The sequence below is a fragment of the Aptenodytes patagonicus genome, chromosome 10 (genome assembly GCF_965638725.1).
Source record: "Aptenodytes patagonicus chromosome 10, bAptPat1.pri.cur, whole genome shotgun sequence".
Lineage (NCBI taxonomy): Eukaryota > Metazoa > Chordata > Aves > Sphenisciformes > Spheniscidae > Aptenodytes > Aptenodytes patagonicus.
In genome coordinates, this window is record NC_134958.1 from 11970223 (window position 1) to 11989812 (window position 19590).

General features: G+C 46.5%; 1 protein-coding gene across 1 annotated transcript in view; it reads left to right on the plus strand.

Moving 5' to 3' along the window:
* PLEKHO2 (pleckstrin homology domain containing O2) overlaps positions 1 to 5672 on the plus strand; it is a 29486-nt gene extending 23814 nt beyond the window's left edge. Inside the window, exon 6 of the mRNA XM_076348048.1 lies at positions 921 to 5672. Coding sequence (XP_076204163.1) covers positions 921 to 2159 — 1239 coding nt within the window. The 3' untranslated portion in view covers positions 2160 to 5672. The remainder of the gene's footprint in view (positions 1 to 920) is intronic.
* Positions 5673 to 19590: the final 13918 nt, after the last annotated feature.

The window sequence follows — 19590 nt, forward strand, 5'->3', positions numbered from 1 at the left end:
CGTTGGAGGAAGCAAGCAGAAGGCAACGGCATTACAATAGTATCCGTGGCCAAGCGATCTAAAGATCAACTTGTTTTATATGTTCAAGTAAAAATATGACAGTCCCAAAAGCAGAAAGCAGGTGTGCTTTGGGTAGGCACGTTGTAAATGAAGGGGGTAGAGGGATCCAGCTACCACAGGATAAAGAATTAAAATATGGCAGAGCTGACCGCTTAACACCGACAGGAAAACCAAGAAATAAGGTTATTGTGGAACAGGCTTTGAGACGTTCTTCTCAAAGGAAGTAGCAAAATAAGTTCTGTGCTTTTGTCCTAATTCTTGACTGCTTATGTTTATGGGCTTTGATATTCTTGTACAAGTTGCTGCAGTATCAGGCAGAAAATAACTCGGAAGCAAAACGCTCATGATGTTCACAGAATGTGTTGGTCTGGGGAAAAAGCGGGGCTATGCAGGGGGATGGAATGCTTCACTCGATGCTTTCAAGATTTGCTGCAATGTATGTGACTTGACCCAATTTTCTTCTTTGTTGGGTGAAATGTTTGGGACTCGTGATTATCATAGCTCATTAAATTTTAGCACAGCAGATCACATTGGGTTTCACTTATCAGATTAACGCTGGTAGAGCTGGCTACTGCTGTTAGAGGGTAGCACAGGGTGATGCTGCATGGAAGAAGCACAAGCTCCATAGATTGCTCTTGAGCTACAGAAACAGCTGCTCTTAAGAGCACCATTTTTGTTATCAGTCAGATTCTTCTTGCAGTTTTGACAGATGTAAGTATAAACGGGGTGGATGTGTGAAGCAGCAACCCCTTGCTTGCCAAGCTGGTTGTGAGGGTCTTGCACTTTAACTTGAAGTTAGAGCATGGAGCACAGGACTGATGATGGGATAGATATTGAAAAAGTTCTCGTTTGTATTTCAGGCTGCCAAGTCTACATCAGATGGTATCCTGCGACTAGATCTGGATATAGTAGGCAACGGACCGCCAAGCTTCGATTCCACTATCAGCGAAAGTGACAATGTGCCACCTCAGAAAGAAACTCCAAAGCCACCTATGCCACCTACAAAACCCACGGGCACAAAAGAAAACCAAGATGCAGAGAACAATGTTCCTGACCAGGAACATAAAAAACCTCTGTCTCCTCCGTTGCCTCCAGATAAGAAGCTTAAGGAAGGCATAGCATCAAAGGATGATGTAAATGCCAAGGAAGAGGACTCTGTAAGTCCAGAGGAGAACGTGGAAGGGTCCCAAGCACCAAGTGAGGAGAACAGAGAGAACCTCATTGAGGTCAGCAACAGGGGCATAGCAAAAGCTCCAATTCCTCTTCCTAAGAGCGTGCCAGACAAGCTAAAAGTACCTTGGGACCAACCAGTCCCTGAGCCTAAAAACACAGAAGACTTGAAATCAGCAGGAGATAGTAGCAAAGACAACCTTGCTGAGATTGCCGCTGCAGATGTTACAAAGCCTCCTGTTCCTCCTAAGGTTCTGTCAGAAAAAATGCTAGCCACAATGAACTCCAGCCACGGTGACCTGGAAGCTGGGGTTTGGGAAGACCTGGAGTCTGGCAGCTCCAATCCCCCAGTGAATGGGATCTCAGCCAGCGAGGTAGCAGAGTCCACATCCCCAACAGCTGAAACTGAAGAAGGAAATAGGAGAACCTCTGCCGAGAAGGAACAGCAAACTTCAGCAGAAGAGACAGAGACTTCCTTAGCTACAGAAACAGGCCATGAGAGTGGAAAAGCAGCTATTGAGAAGAAAGCGTCTGTAGAAAGCACTTCAGGTCTCAAACTTCGCAGTTCTTCTTTGGGAGACTTGCTGTCTGATTCCAAAAATACACAGAGAGCACTTCCAGGCCAAGGTTTCCCCAAGGATTCCCATCACTGCTTAGCTAAAATGGAGGAGAAGGTTGCTAATGAAAGGGAAAAGGCAGAAAAACTTCTGCAGAAGGTTTTACGTGAAGGGTTGGAACAGGCCCAGGAGGGGAATGGACCCCCAGTGATGGCAGAGACATTGCTCAATGAGGCAGTAGAACAACTTCGGCAAGCTACACAGGTTTTGCAAGAAATTAAAGGTCTTGGAGAACTGAAAAAAGAAGCAACACAGAAACAGAAAGAAAAGCAAAAGGATCTAGTGACTCTTTATAGGAGAAGTGCTCCCTGACATACTCTTCAAAGAGACTTCTTTCTCAAAATCAAAGCTAAACATTTGCCATTTATGATTTGTACCATTGCTAGGCCAGTGTTTAAAAGGTGGTGTTTTGCTGTGCATGCACCATGTTTATGGGACAGAATTGAGCTTTCAGTTATAGCATCTTTCTATCTTTCTTCATGCTGTACATACCAGTCCAGTTCTAATCCTCTTAGCACAGCAGAAGGTTACAGGACATTGAACGGTTTCAAAAATGTGAACGCTCTTTAAGGACTCTGTCCAAAATCCTTTCAATGGATCAGGCCTCAAAAATTACTGGTAATCAATCCAAGCCAGATTTTTGAAAGGAGCAGAGTGGCTATTCTAGCAAAAGCCCCTGTCTATCTGTATTTACAGACAAGCAGATACCAGATTACACTGGCATCTATCTGGTTTTCCCAGTTAAATCATTTAAGGATAAATGTAGTCAGTGTTTGTTCACTTGCTGGCAAGGTTTCCCAGACCACCTGGCCCAGTGACATCTAGGAATGTAAAGATAAATGGTTTAATCTTCTCCAAAGATACTCATAAAACCACATCCACAGTTAAAAAGTGACCTCACACAGAGGCAAACAAAACTGGCCAACTCCTAACTACAAGTAACGTCCTCAGATCTGGAGCAGCTGTACAAAGGCACTCTTCTGAGCCTGGCTGTGCAGAGCTTTAGGTGTGCAAAGCACTGTGTAAGTGAACGCAAGTCTCAACGCACCATTGCCAGGCAAGTATTAATTGTTCCTGTTTCATTAATAGGGAAATTGAGGCAAAGAGCAGGTTACACTTGACCTTTGAAGGAGTGTCTTCTAGCAGCACAACACGTTGATTATTGAGGACCATACCTATCTGGTAACTCTGAATCCCCTCATCATGTTGGGAACAATTAGCCAGGCATTTGGAAAACTTGTGTCCAGGAGATCCCCAGGAGCCTCCTAGGAGAGCTGTCATTAAGAAGCTTTAGGGATGTGTGTTCCCTTAGCTGTAGGCTCACCCTCTGTGTTGTCTTGGGATGTTAACTGACAGGAGCGTGCACATCAGGCAGCGAGTCTGGATGAGATCCCTCTTCCTATTTAACACGTCCCTACCTGCTGTGTCCTGGCTAGCCTGAGCACCATGGTTTGGCACAGATGTCTGTAATTGGAGTACATGGTGGGAAAGGCATTTTGCACGCACAACTTTGGGGCTGGTCCCAGTGGCTTAAGTATATTAAAATAAAAATGCATCGCTACAGAAGGGTCTGAGGAAGGCATTGCAGAAGGCTCCGGCACAATTCCCACAGCTTCCCTGCCCACCTGCTGAAAGCAACCGCAGTTCCTGTGGTCTTTAGTGATTACAGCTGTGATAAAATCATGTCTTTGCACTGCTGCTGTATAGCCCCGTACCTGAGCTGGGTCCCCTCCCCTATTCTCTATAGTTGCTCTGAGGAGAATCGTATGAGAGCCCGAAGGGCTTCTCCCTTGCTTGAGCCAGACTCTGGAAGCACAAAAAAGGGCAATCTTCCCAGTCTGGTTTTAAGGAGTGACACGCTACCTAAGCTCTTTTCTCTCGTTTGCCAGCACTGCCCTCTTAGCTCACCCATTTCTTTTTCTTCTGTTTGTTCTTTTATAATTTCCCAGGTTCCACAAGGCTGCAATGGGCTGCAAACACGCCCCATAGCAGCAGCCCAGTAAAGCGTCATCTGCACCTCTTCTTAGGCTAGGCAGTGGGCGCTTCAGGTCTGAGCACAGAAATGTTGGCTTTGGGCTTCCAAATATCCTGTTTTTCACCACCCAGAGCCACCAAGACAGATAGTGACTAGAACTGATGTTTCTGCCTCTTTTGATTAAAGCAGCCTTGGTTTCAGTGGTCTGTCCCCCTCTCAAGACAGCCATAGACTTCGCATGGGAAGTCACTTGTTATTCTCTCACGTGGAAAGTTCTACACAGTCAAACACTCAGGGCTCAGGTGCCAAAAAGCTTTGCTTTGAGACAAAAAGATTCCTACGTCCTAAGCCCACTCCCAGGCACATAGCCTGGAGCAAACTCTGGATCTGTGTCATTTGCTGCTGTAGATTCAATGTGAACCATGGATCTTGTTTGCCTTTCCAGACATACTTAGGACAAGGGCTAATAACACAGACAATATTCAGTGCCTATCTGCTATCTAAATGTATTTTTCTGCATGTGCACTTTTGTTTACCGAACACTGTGTGGTATGAATGTGAGCTGTCAGAACCTGGTGTGCACTGGAAGTCGAGGGACATCAGCTTCAGAGAGCAGTCAGACTTTTGCAAGATGCAGTTCTATAACAAGAGATAAATTAGGTGGGGAAAAAGCAGTTCACGCTAACCGGAAGACACACAAACCAGGGCAAACTCTGGGTACAGGTTCATATCGCAAAGCAGAAGCCAGTCCTAAACTCCAGGATGGGCAAATCAAAGCCTGGAACTGAAAACCCAGGAGAATGAAAACAGCTTATGGGATAGCGCAGTCCCCTAATTTATATACAAATGCTTTTGCTCTCGCAGGTGTTTTCTTGTGGCGGTGTGTTCTGTGGATACCCGTCTGGCAAAGCGCTGATGAAAATACCCAGACATCCCTATCTGTTACAGCCAAACCTACAGGATGTGCTTGTATTTACTGTATATTTTTATATTATACTGAATATCCTAATGAATAAATGTCTGACATTTTACTGAATACCCATCAGTAGGAATCTTAACAGATAAAAACCCCTATATCTGTTAGGAAATGGGCAAGTTAAATCATTTTACAAGCTACAGCTAATTACTGGATTTGCTGTACTAACACAACTTACTAGATTTGTATTATGTCTTGTAAATAGGTGTAACTTAAGTGGAATCTCTGTAGCACCCAGTAACTCTACTGCTGAAAACGCTATGTTAGAGACTCTTTGGTTTTAACTATTTTTTCTAATAGGGTTAGCAGTTCATCCTAAAATGTCTAGCCCGGCCGTAAGCCTGATTTACCTGCACTTTGCAGGAAAAAACGCATCATGTTCCTTCTGCAGTTTTCCCACTTGTTCTTCTCATTCTGATCATGAGCCAGGCCCTGCCTAGGGCTGGAAACTGCCTTCTGGGGTGTTTTTACATGCTTCTCTGAAAATGGCAGTGCTGGTCAGAGTCAGAGACAGGATCATGGTCTGCTCTGACCTCATACAGCAACTCCCATCTTCAGTGTACATCCTGCCACCATGCACTTTTTAAAAAATCTTCCTTTAAGCTTACATTTAAACTTACATCTAATTTCCGGCTGCACTAAGGCTGGTTTTTTGTGCCTGAAAACCCTGTGGGCATGGAGCGCTGGGGTGTGAGTCTGTGTTTTGGGCTGTGCCACCAGGTTACATGTCTGTGACAGGAAGGAAGTGAGTTTGCAAGCAAGCAAACGTGGATGACTATCTGAAAAGCAGCTGCTGCAGCCCGTGGAAAGGCAGCACTTTGTCTTCTGCTTGTAAATAGGTTTGAGATTTGGCAATAAACCCCTCTTTTAAATATCAGCTGTTTAAGAGCCATTTGTCCTAAATAGGAGCAAAGAAGAGCCACCAGGACTGGCACATTGAGGCTTTGCTCTGGAGGAGGGTGCGTTGCACAGGCTGTGGTCAGGCTGGGGGGAGCTAGATGCTATGCTAACCACAAGCCTGGAGGAAGCAGAAGCACTGGGGGCTGCGGCTGGCACAGAGCTGGAGCTGTGCAGTTCCTGAGTCATCCCTGCCTGCCAGCTTGGCTGCCCTGGCCAGAAAGCACGGCCGAGGCCACGATCTGCTCCTGCTCCTTCTGGGAAGCAGTGGGAAGCATCCTCATTGCTGGAGACCTCACCAAGTGCAGTCTCCAGCAGTGCTGTCTGGGCTGCCCTTAACATCTTCACGTGGACTCTCTGGTGTCTAGAAAATGTTGAGCTCACTCAGAAATCATCCCCTTGGTGGTGAACAACACCAGAGCCTCGTTCCTCTGCCCAGATGCCAGTAAGCTACAGGAAGGTAAGAAGCTGGTATCATAGTGACTGCTTCCCTTCTGCGAAAACTGGGTAGAAACTGGTCAGTAGGTTCAAAAGTTACGCGGAAGCAGGGAAAAGAGTGCAAGTATACGTGCCATCCTATTGCACAAGCTTGGCTTCATTTGGGTAAAAAAATGTGCTTAGCAAACTGTCCAACCCCTTGCTGGGAAGGGGGCTCTTCCTCAAAGGAATCCCCAAGACACAGCGTTGATTTCTACAGATATACTGTAGAGAAAGGCACTCTTCCCCTTGCACTAAGAAAACAGACAACACATCACATTTTGGCCTTAAATTGATGTTGGTAAGGAAGGGAAGTTTCTAGCACTATGTGAAACATGATTTAAAAAAACACAAATGAAAACATACCTAGTACTGGCATATGAAACATTTGCCTGACTGCTTTTATTTCAATGGATAGTCATGGGTTACTAGTTTGAAGAGACTGTGTTATTGTGTAATCTGAAATAGAAAATGCAGGTCCTAGGTTCCGTCTAGTGACCCCACAGAACTCAGTAATTTGCAACTGAAAAACAGCAGAAAGAGCTCTTCCAGTCCCAGGGTGCCAAAAGATTTACTACAGCATTGGCTAGTCTACTCCAGGCTAATTGTTCTTGCTATTAAAAAAATGTGTGTTTTATCTTAAATATGAGTCATCAACAGTGAAGCTCTCCAAGATTTTCCCTTTCCAGGTTAAGAGTTAGAAAATTTGCAGGCACAGAAGATATCCACTGTGTTTAGAGAATGGAGATCCCCGTTTTGTTATGCTATGCAAGTTCACATACTTCAGAAAGCCAGTGCTTAATTTATTCCAGGAAACTTAGTCACTGTGTTCTTCTAGCACCTTACCTCACGGCTAAGCAACCCACAATATTCCTGTGACAACCGCTGATGTGATGTTACAAAGCATTAACGATTTCATTCTCAGCAGCCATCCTGCTGTCTGAGGTCAGCGCGAGGTACTTTAAGCCATGTATTTCCCAGCCCCTCCTGGGTACCAGAGATCCAACCCTCCAGCTTCACTTCAGAGAGCAGCTGGAGGCTTAGCCCTCGCATCTCCTGCTGCGCAGCGTTAGTCCCCTCTGCCTGAGCTAGCCCAGCTTGGCAGTTCAGAGACTGTAAAACACAACATATGAGGAAATGGGGAAGGAATCCTACCTTAGTGCATCTTTACTAAAGATGATACGTAAAGCACATGTATTCATACCTATAGAAAAAAAACCAAAACCGTGGAATATTGCAAAATGCCATTTGTAAGAAGTTACTACAGGAGGGATGGCTGTCAACAGCTTATCACATTGACTGGGTAAAGGGAAAAAACCAAAGTTGGCTTAATCTGCAGCAAAACAAGATTGAAGACTTCTATTTAGAAAAGTCTTCCAGGCCCAGGGTGGATGTATTCTAGAATGGGATCCACAGGGGGACCTCCATCACTGGGATTTAAGAGCAGATATGCAGGGAAGAGGGGTACATCTCACCCTCTTCCACATGGAAAGGTGGATGAAACTGTTGCCTGAGGTCCTTCCCGGCTACATGGTTTCCGCAGGACACTGGCAGAAGCTGCAGCAACCGGACTCGGGGGCTAATAAACCCCACAGGCTATTCAGGTCTTTAACCCTGTTTTCCCTCTCGCTGGGGAGCTGTGGGATGATAAACGTGGTGCCCTAGAAATCCCCTGCAGACCCTGCTCACACCTCCTCAGCCTGGCCTGCTCTCCCCAGCTTTCTTCTCTTCTCCTCTTCTGCTTCAGATTTCAGTTCTCGTCTCTCCCCACTTTCCCATCTCATGCCCCTTTTCTGCCAGAACAACTGATTCCTAGAAAGCTCAGCGCTGTGTTGATAGAAGCTGTCCATAAGTTTTAGTTGTACCGCTGCCAAGAAAACCTCCTTACTCCTCGCCCCCGTCAGATTCACGAGCTGGTTTCTACATCCCCATGGAGGGTAAGTTTACGCTTTGGAACATGGGCATTTTTCAACGTCAGGAAATTAATTTTAAAATTATTTGCTCAAATAAATGAATGAATGGAATCAAAATACTGGGAACCCAAGCTAGAACTACCTCAATTTTTTTGACTAACACCACCATTGGCAGTTCTTTTATAGCATCTTCCAGTATGATGAAGACCTGAAGGTGTTTTGTGGCCATGAATGAATTGGGCCTTGTAGTGCAGCCAGGAGAGACGGTGGAGCTTGTCACTCTGCAGAATGAAGGCAAAGGCACAGAGCATTGAAGAGCTGGGCTCCGAACCCATTCTCCTGCAGCAGATACTTTTCTTTTTAATTGGTGCAGTAGTGACCTTTTGCAGCAAACATTAGATAACCTGAACATTAGATAACCAGATGAAGTGCTCCTAAAAAAAACAACAAAAAAAAGTGCCAATTCGGAGAATTTGTCCTTTGATGACTTCTCTAACCCTTAGCAGGGATAGGAATGGACCTCCAAATGCTGCTTTCTTTGGGTGATATGACAGTTAAAGAACAATTATTCCTAGCCCCTAAGTGGATAAGACATAATGTGCAAATACTACCGATAGCTGTTGAATCTACTATATTGTTCATTTAAAATAAGAAATAAGAACTTGAAGTATTTTGGAGATGTTCTGGGGGAAAAGACAAAGCCATCTGGAGCAGCGACTGTAAAAGAGTGTACTGGAGAAGAGGTCAGAGGAAGGAAGAGGGCAAGATGTGGGGAGGTAATGCTAAGTACTAGCTGCCATTCATGGGTAAGGATGTGACATATATGCAACGCAAACAGATCCAAACTCTCCTTCCTCTCAGAACTACACAGCAGGGTCATATCCAGAAATGAGGATATTGGAAAGCTCGTTGCTGGCTTTCCCTTACCCCTTATTGAAACATTTAATTCCCTCTTGGTCTCTAAATAGTTTCAGATGCTTGGTGAAGTTTTAAACTATATTAATTTTTTCCCTCCCACCCAAAAAAACTCAAGTAGTTTTGGAGGAAAATTATGTTTTCCTTCCGGAGAAACCTACCTTGCACATAAAGAAATGCTTCTTAAAGGAGAAATGCTAATCAGTTTTAGATGCAAGTTATCTAGCACACCACCACACACTGGGATATTTATCACTGCAATTGATAAAACACTAGAAGATCTCCAAAAGTCCAACAGATATGCAAGCCAGCATGACTAACTAGGCGAGGATCTGTGCAAACAAAACTGCAAGTTCCTCTGCTATTTCATTTGCAACAAGAAGTCAGTTTTGAAATACTGGCAAAATACTCTGGGTTTGTTTAGACCACATCACCATGACAGCAAAGCACTGCCCAGTTCTTCATGTATTGTACGTTTTTGCAAGAAACAGTGGTGAAGGGGAAATGAAGCCCAAAGAAAAAAACATGGCCAGATGTCATACGGGAGATCACAGGAGATACAGATCTGAACCTACGTTCTCCGGTGCCAGTCCCCAGCACATGGATAACCTTCCCATCCAAGCAACAGAGCCTCTGATCAGCTCTTTCTCTGGAGCAACGCTGCATTTTCAACAGCATGGGCTGAATTCCCTGAGCAAGGCAAATAAATTTCACTTGTTTTCGACTGCCAAGGACTAATGAACTTCCGAAAGGTCATCAGTTCAAACAATGGTTATGTACTCGAATGACAGGATTGCTCTCAGCTTGGCCACACTTCTGCCTTTCTATCCAGGCGGGTTCAAAACCACCCACCTCCAAGGGTGGAATCAGGGCCTCACGGGAATTGCTGGAGAGAAATTTTCTGGCAAAATGTTTTCAGGGCAAAACAGCAACCCCAAACTGTTAGCAGAGGACTACAGATGTGGAAAAGTGTTTTGGTTTAAAAAAATGTACAAAAAAAGCTTTGAAAATTTGACATTTCAAAAGGGGACAGTTTTGTTCTGCAGCATGAAAACACAATTTCAACACTTTAGTTAATTTACAATTTTTAAAAATTTACCCTAACAGTTTTTAAAAGTATGAAATTACATATTTTGATGGAGCTTATGTGGTTGCTTCCTGTCTGCTTACAGAAGTTTTAAATTTTTTTTTTTTTTTTTCCTGCTGTAGATAGGGGAAGAGAATTCAAACCCTTGGGAAGGCTGGGAAGATTGGAGAGCTCTTTCAGTCCGGCTCTAGGCAGACAGAATAGGATTCCTGTGCATTTCAGTCCTCAAAATGGGGCACAGGGATCCAGCCCAGCTCCTCTGTGACTGTTTCCTCCAAGGACCATCGTTTCATCTTCAGATGAACCAGTCACACCACAGGCCATGGTCCATTTGTTTTGGCTCAAGACAACAGTAGCTGCACAGGTACAGGGTTGTTTTTTCAAACGAGTCTGTCACTGCCCAGAGAGAAAATGCCATTTTCTCAGACAATCACAGTAAACTTACAGATGTCGAAAGAAGCAGTCCCTAGAACTCCTTTAAGGAGTCCGGTCTCATTCCTGTGACAAGTTTGCGTTCAGAAGTGTCATGTTCTTCTGGTAAGCAGCTCGTTTGGAATTAAAGTATTTTCAGTGCTAAACACAAGAGATGTAAATTTGGGGGCTTGCAGCCAAAGCCACCATTCCTATAGAATAGAAAGAGCACAGGCTGTTGTCTACAGCTCTGCATGCTCCTGCTCTGCTCGCTGCGACATAGGCAGAGGGCAACCTCCGCAGCAGCCCCGTCCTGGTTAGACATTGTCCCCATGGACTATGAGACATGTCAGCAGAATAGAAAGACTTTTTCAGCCTCCGAATCAGGACCTTTGGAGGAGCCCTCCCATTCACCACAGTGAATTCACCACAGAAATTGAAATGCAACCACTGCCCACCCCGGTTTCCTGGCATCTAGCAGACACTTGCATCAGCTAGTTATCACCATTCTTGTACTACCCAGAGCTCCTGAATCTTGCAACGGACTTCTTTAGGGAAGAACATGGCATCTGCATACGACCCCATTAATACCATGGGAATAGCATCTGGGTTTGAAGAGGTAACGTCCACAGATTGGTTCTGCACAAATGCACTGATGAGGGGAGCCAGCCCTTTGGGTTTTGACCCCAATTTCTAGATTCAGCAATCACCAGCAAACAACAGAGGCCAACAGTTTAATTATTGTTTTTTTTTCAGAGCGGCTAGGTGCTCGACTGAGTTACTGTGGCTGTAATTCAACTGTGTTACAAGCCATCTCCAGCAAGAAGGCACTGGAGCAGCTGGTAATTGAGGGTTGGCTCCCGGAGGGAATTTTCCCTTAAAAGGATAACTACATTGTCATGATGAAACCAGCTTGCTTCCACTGCCCACAGAGCTTTTTGCAAACACGGCTGCCAGAGCTGGGGGTGGTGGCGAGTAGCAACAGCAAACAGCTAAGAGCAGCAGGGCAGTGGCTGCTCCTTAAATGCTACAGGAACTCCGGCCTCTGAGCCATGCTCTCCCGTGAAGGGCAGCAGGACATGCAGGCAGCCCCAGAAGGTCACTTCAGTGCCACGTAACAAGAGGCCAACTCCTACCATCCACTCAAGGTAAAAAGAAACCTAAGTGAGGGATTGCAACCAAAGAAACCAGCCTCACAAGAAGCGCTTGCACTCAAAATCAGCAGTATTTTCAGAAAGGGGCAGGCAGGATGCCAGCTGAAAGCATACCAAGGCCATGCAGGAATTTTTCCAATTAAGCATTTTTTCCACCAGAAAATAACTGAAACCCCAGCTTTTCATTTGAGAGTCCATGGAACAATTCTGATCAAAGCTCTTTATACGGAATCAAGGCAAATGACAAGAGAGCCGAACCCTAGTGTGGCCTCTTGTCCAGCAACAGGTTGCTGAGAGAGCCAGGTTTGAGGCCAAGCCCCTCTCTGTAACACTTAGACCGATCATTTGAACCTCAGCTTCCCATAACCCAGAGGAAACTGCCTTAACTCTGACACAACCCCTGCTCCAGGCCCGAGATACCTCCTTGTCCTCTGGACAGCCCACCCACCTGGAGCTTTGCACTGTGCTCTTCCGTGCAGTGCAGGAAGGGCTGCACTGTGGTTTTTACATGGAATGAGGCTGAAATGGGAAAGGCTGGGTTTGGCCCAGCGGTAGTGGCAGGCACCGGTTCCCACCTCACAGCTAAAGCCTCCCTATGCAGATCTTGGGTGAGGTTTTCAAATATGACTCATGCTCGTGCGGTCTCTAACACATTCAGAATAAGCCACCCATCATGCTGCAAGAGAAGGAATGAGGACCCAGTGATTCCCTGCACCCTGAGGAGTGGTCAAAATATGCGCGAGTAAGCAACAGCCAACTCTCACGTGAGCAGAGACTCCTGAGCGGGCGGTGCAACAAAGGCTTACACAAAGTAAAACACCATCCCTTCCTCTGAGGACTAGCAGCCTACAGAACCCCGTGCAGCTATAGTCCTTATATTACAGTGGGGAGTCAAGGCACGGGACAGAAGCCCAGAGAGCCGGTGAGACAGATTTCTGGTCACCAACAAGCCATTGTCGCTGGAAGCAGGATCTCCTAGCACTGAGCACCATTAAGAGGCAGACCACCAGGAACTCCCTCCAGACCACAGAAGTCAGCTCAGGAGCTGCAGTAACTCTGCAGCCATTCCCAGCTCTGCCTGATGGTTGCTCCATCTGGTACCAGCCCGTTGTTACCTCTGTGAAGAAAGTGTCCCCTTGAAATAGTCTCATTTCGGGAACTCCAGAAGCAGCCATGGAGATTCAGCACACTTCCTCTTAGCTTTAGGGGTAGAAAACTTTATTTTCTAATCAGTTTTTCTCTGTAGAGAGAAGTATTAAAAGCTTCAGTAGGTTAAGTGTGTTAGTGCCGATAAACAGAAACTCATCCAGAGATTAACAGCAGAAAGCTGTAGAATTACAGGTGTCTACAGGCACAGACTGGTTGTCATTTGGCTTTCCCTTTCTATGAGTAACAGCATGAAAATGAGTCAGGCTCTATAGCTGAGTCACAGCGAATGAACATAAACTTCCTCTTCAGACCAGGAGAACCTGCGCAGGTGGAGGAAGAGCTCTGTATATTCTTCTGCCCTAGATAAACACAGCATGGTGTGTCCATGGAGCTGTGCAAGTCCTGCTCCAGGGCCTGGGATCTGCAAGCCTGTCCCAAAGGAAGACCCTGTGGTGGAAACATATGATAAACATATGACAACATCTGCCTTCTGTTTCCTGTGCTCTGTACAGATTATCTCGCTCTACAGATAACCCCGTCCTTCTCAAAGAGAAAGCTGGGGTTTACGCTTTTTAAACGCTGCTGAGACCAGCTACAATTTGAATCAGCTCATTCTATATCTGTTCTCAGACCGCGTGCATCACTACATCTCAGCATCATCCGCTAGACACTCAAGCAGTGCGATTGCACATCTGCCCAGGGTTGTTTGTTCCCTCATCCCTCCTTCTATGAGCACATTGCACTGAAGCCAGAAGCAGGACAGGCAAAGCGCTTTCTGCATTCACGTCTGCTCTCTCCAAACAGAGCGGAGCTGACGCCCAGCTGAGCTCCCCCACCTCCTCTCCACTGATGTCATTATTTTCCGTGTTGCTTGTTGTGCTCAGAAGTGAGGAAGCCCCTGGAATGCAGCAGCCCGTGTAGGAGCTGTTTCTGCACTGATCACCAGCAACTCTAGCAGCAGACTTTAAAGGGAAGCCCGGTGGGCTGCAATAAAATAAAAGTCGTCAGGCTGCGATTTGACATCCGCAGAGCTCCTTGTAGAGCATGACTCCGGCTGCTGTCCCAGCCCCCTCCCCCTGCCTCCAAGTCCAAGACCATGAAATTACTCATTAGGCTTGGAACAAAACTCTTTTGGTGCACTTGCATGTGGCTGGAGGCAGAGGCAGATGTTTCGGGCTCTGGAAGAAAATTGCTGAGAGAGAGAAATTAAAGGCTTCCAAAGCTGCCTCCTAACAGAGTGCTTTCCTGCTCCTGTTGCACTCCATGGTTTACCATGGTGTCAGAGAAGAAGGGAGCAATGGCATCACATCTTCGTGACCCTTTGCTTCCACTTTGCTTTTATTAAATGCTCAAACACAAGATTTTTTGTTTCACTTCAAATTTTGCATTGAGTCCTACAGCATGGCACAAGAGCAGCTCGGGGCTGTGCCTCTGGCAGTAGGTTTCAGCACTTCAAGTCTATGGTTCTAAGATCTAAGATCCTACGTTTCAGCTGCACTTTTGTCCTGAAAAAGGCAGGGAAGAGATTGCCTTTAGGAGCCAGACGGTCCTCAGAGGCCCAGGAAGCAGAGGATCCTCCCTCTTTTTACACATGCAGGAAAGTAAGAATAAAAACACTGCCTGCAGGCATGTCAGCAAGGGGATTAGGATTCAGTGTCCGATTATTGCTTGGTTTATACGATGCAGCCATTCCCACCTCCCATAACCAAACACTTGCTCAGCTAACCATCGCATTTGAACCAGGGAGGGCTGGGACCCCAGCTCCATCACACCATTTCTCTTCTCAAATTCAAGAAGATTTTCTGTCCTTTAGATCCTTCCCTGCTACTCTTGCTTTCCTTCACACAGTAGCTGTTTTAAGACCATACTAGTCTTAACATTCCTGGTTTTGAAAGACCAGCCTCCACTCTTCCAGTAAGGCGTACAGTTCAAAGCAAGGCCAGGATGACCACTGTGACCTGATCATCACTGACAGATAGAGGTTGTCACACCAGTAATCTCCCAGCTACTGGTCAAACCTGGGACTCATGCATTAAGAGAGTTTGAACACAATGGGCTCATACAGACCTCCTTCAGCAAAGCATCACAGAAATAACAAATTTCTCCTCCCATACAGTATTTTTCCAAGATATAATTCAGGTACAAGTGATACTTAGCAGGTGTTTTTTTGCTTCTCAGGTATTCCTGCAGGATAGGTGTCAGCCCAGTTCTCCACAGCTGGAAGGAGAATATACTGAGTTGAAAGATGTAGTGAACTCGTGTCAGTCAGCTCTATGCAAAGGTCAGGGATCAACAGGAGTGACCTGATCGTCAGGAACAACCCCGGCCACAGTGCTAATTGAGTGTAAGCTTCACTTTCAAAGCCACATAGAAGCTTAAGCCCATTTATCTTTTCAAGGGATTTAAAGGCCTATCGGCTTTGGGAAGTGAGAGTGACAGGAGAGGGAAGTTCAGAATCACCAGTTGAAACTTCCATTTGCTGTTAACATGGATTGAACTATCTGTGTCAACCCAATGCAGCAGCATCTTGCTGGACAAGACTCGCTCACCCGCCCTCTGACGTTTCCTGGCTTCCTTGAGTCTTTTCCTTAAAAACAAACAAACAAACAACAAACCTTTCAATTTCTCTAACATGTGATTTCCTCCCAATCCCATAATACTGGATTATTCCTAAGCCTAGACCGAGAACATAATTTTGTGATACAGGCTGCTTCCTGAGCTAGGAGGAACAGCTCTGCTGAAATTCTGCGTTGTCTGTAACACTACACAGGATGAGCAGAGTCTGGGAAGACGGGAAAAATGGCATTATAGGCTCGTGAAATGGACACTGACAAAAACCTGAAGTGTTGAGCTCACTCAGATGCCATCTGTGTTTTATCCAGTCATCAGTCAGTCTCTGTTTAACTAAATATTTGACTTCAGAATTGGGCCTGAATTATTATTGGCAAAGCTTCCAAGCTCCACAGGTCCCTCTAACAAGCTGTTCCTCTGTGGAAGCCTTGCAAGGAGATGAATACAGCCTTTGAGGAAAGTGCTGGATCCCTTCTCAGGCTTCCATAGTGGGCTTGTGGGGTCCCGTTAGGTGTCCAGGGTTTCTGAAAGCTTCATATGTTGACTGTTAGAAGCTACAGGGCTGATGTTTGTGTGCATTGCTGGGATGTTCCCAGAGGAGTTTTGGCTCCGCAGCATGTCATAGCAACAGAGTTATCAAAGAAAGCACCAAAAATAACCTAGTCTACAGGACAACTAAAAGCTTAGCCCAGACAAAAAATAAATAAGGTGGAGCCACACATGAAGCCACGTAGCCAGAGCTGTAACGTGCATTCCAGTCTAACGGGACATATCTGAAAGCGCAGTTTGCAAACCAGGACACAGAGCTGGTACGGTTAGTCCCTTTCATACCCACAGCGGGGACATAAAGCAGCACAGACATACAATTCCTCACGGCGTCAATGGCAGCTGTGTACCACAGTGCCAAAGGATCTGGTTTAGGTGCTGCCATGCAGAGCCCATGGTTGCTATCTCAGCACATTGCGCTGTTTGACACCCGGTCATGTAAAAACAGTCCATCAGCACTGAATGAGGAACGTGGTCATCCCCTCTCCCATGCAATATTCAATTTCCTGACTGTGGCAGCATATGCCAGAAAAGACAATCCTCCAGGGCTGGAGGCTGTTCCCCAAGCCAGGCTCCCCTACTGTGGGCAGCTCCAGGGAAGCAGAGGCTTGGTTTCCTGGACTACCGGCAGCTGCAGGCAGGAGGAGTCACCTTCCAGTTTTGCTTCCAAAGGAAGATTATAAATTAAAGTCCAATTTGCTAAACCTTTAGGTAAGCAACTGTTTCTGCATAAACACATACTGGTTTGTGGGCTGTATTACATGGCTAGCTGCAAATCTGACTGACTTTAAAATCACAGTGTATACAACTAAACCAGAGAGCAAACAGAAGCACATTTTAAAATGGCATGGATTTAAGCAGCCTGACTCATGATTTTTGAAAGCTGGAGATTGAAAATAATGATTATCCTAAACTAACACATAAAAATTGTGCATGCAAAGTAAGAGCACAAAATGCTATGCCAGAGAGCTTAACTTCTAAGGGCACGTAGCCGGCTTAGCTAAAATTATTCTTCAAGTGAAATAAAGTCGAAGACTTTAACACCTTTGTGAAGATGGGGTCACTATCTGGAATATATTGCAAAAAGAGCTCAAATTATCACCTCCCCCGTCGTTCGTTATGCTCCAACATTAGTGGAAAAATCCAAAAGCTGTTTTAGGTCTGTTAGGTAATAAATGGATCGCTAGGCAAGTGTTCAGCGTTGTTGATAAATCCTTGCTGCATTCTGTACTTAGTATCAGCAGAAAGTCTTTGTCCCTTCCACCCCTGAACACATACCTATTTAGTAAGGACAGAAGGAACTGCCTACATTGCTTTTTTTCTGCCTGCTGGAAATGCCCAAGCCCACAAACAGATGCGAACTTTCAGTGCATCTGCGCTACTTCTCTTCCGAGGTCAGCATTAAGCAGCAGAAGAGCCGTAGGTGATCAGTCCTGGCTGATTCAAGCTCTGGAAAAGGTGCAGACAATGACGTTAACAGTGGCAGGTTAAGTCCGGACAGCTTTCCATCCAAGGATCTCTTACAGCGTAACAAAAGACTAGCAAGAGCCAGAGGTCCCACCCAAGGCTGGGATGCACTATACGTCCGTACAAGCAGGGATTATTCTCTGCCCTATTCAGGGCTGTTTCCCCAGCCCCCAGGCACTAGGGTACCCAGTGGGAAGGGCTCAGCCCTTCTCAGTCATTCCTGCTGGCGCGGTTCCAGTTTGTCTAAAGACACTTAAATATTCATCGCAAGAAAGCAAGACTCCGTCTCGCCGGGTGCACAGACTGCTCTCCAGGGAGACGGGACACCTGCCTTCTCCACTCCCTGCTCCATCAAATCATTAATTATTTAAAATAACAGGAAAGAGCAAGAAAATCTCTCCGCACCAGACATGCTCATAGCCTGCTGTTTACAGTACTCTCTGGGGTCTTGTGGAGACCAGGGTTTGCATCTCCCCTCCGGCAGAAGCAAGGATCAAACCTAGCTTTCCCCCTTCCTCAGGGAGGATGCTCTACCCACTGAGCTATTGTACAAAAGAAGGGCTTCCCCTTTATCCAGACAGACCTTATGTTTGCTTTACCTACTGGAGAGGTTCTTTTTTTTAATTCAATTTGAATAAAAGGAAAACAAAAGACAAATCCAAAGCTCTGAGACAAGCAGCTAGTCACAGATCCCCACACAATCTGTGTTTGCTCAAGAGCTTAGGGTCTATGTCCCCATTTCACAGCTGGGCAGGCCAAGCCCAGCTCGTGGTCCCTGCAGTGGGTCAGCTGCACCAGCACAGTGCTTGGCTACAGAGACCCTCGGCAGTGGGCTTCGATGAGATGGAAGCCGCCGGCTCAGCTCTGCTGCTCCCAGCCCTGAAGATAGCTCTGGTGTCCCTGCGCAGGGTGTAGCTGTGCCCATGGAGGGATGTTTCTGAAGTAGCAGAGGGTCTCCGCATGCATCTCTGCACCCCCCCCGGGACACTGCCTGCCTCCCTGCATCTGCCACCACACGCACATGCCCCACGCTCTCTCGCAGGATCAGCACAGACCCGCACAAGGGTGTCCCCCAAAACTGGCCTGAGCCCAGGGAACAGCCTGCACCCTGGAGTTCATTGCTCACTGCAGCAGATCGTGGCAGGTGAACAGCACTGGCACCCTCATGTGGTCGCCGGGATCAGTGTGCTCGCAGCCAAAACCCGCGGTACAGCGAGGCTGGAGGGGACGGGGAGACTCCTCCAGGGAGTCCTGCTGAGGAGGAGAGAGGGGCCCATGACAAGGCCCAAGTCTGACACAGGTGTGTAGGCCAGCATGGTACAGGCAGGGAGTGCAAAGCTGATGCTGCAGGGACTAAGTCGAGAAATCAGAGTAGTGGGGCTGGAAGGGTCCTTGCAAGGTCACCACTCCTACCTTGTGACCAGCAGCAAAGAAACCCCCTTTCTGCAGTCAACTCTCCTTTGCTGTCTTGGCCACTGGGAAGCCATACACAGGAGAAACCAAAGTCCTGCCTACCACGATTTAAGCTCATGCCTCCCAGTCCTGCCCATCCTGGGTCTGCAGAACAGGTTATTCCTTTCGCCTCGCACCACCTTCCTATGTATTTGAAGGCCAACAAACAGCATTTACTCAATCAACCCAAAGTGTCACTCAACGTGTCATCCCATATCCGTGGCCAAGCAAACACAGGAAAGGCTAGAAAATGTAAGGAGTAGGGAACACTCGTGTGCCACACTTACCCTGACAAATTAGATACGGGGAGAAAGCTGTGGGGGTCAGACCCACGCCAGGGACCTTGCACAGGCAGAACTGAAATGGCTGCGGCAGAAAGAGTGGCCCCCACGGAGCTCCACTAAAGATTTGCTGCCAGAAGAGCCACTACCTGGTCCTTCATGAAAAGGCAGCATCATCTCTCCAGCCTGGAGACGGACAACACTGACAGGACCAAGCACCCAGTTTTGGAATTTTTTTTGCTGTTTTGGACCTTTTTTTCCCTGCCTACCTCAGACCTCCCCAAAACAGATCTGATTTTCCTCCAGCCTCAGCTCAGCCACTGCCTGGTTCCTTCCCCCTCATCCTATCGAAATGGAAAAGAAAATAAAAGACAAAACCAGACCCAGATACTGAAACAGAGAATTAACTAAAACTCTGAGTGAAGAGTGCTTTTAACTCTCTCCTGCACCCACTGCCGTGTCCTGGCCATGT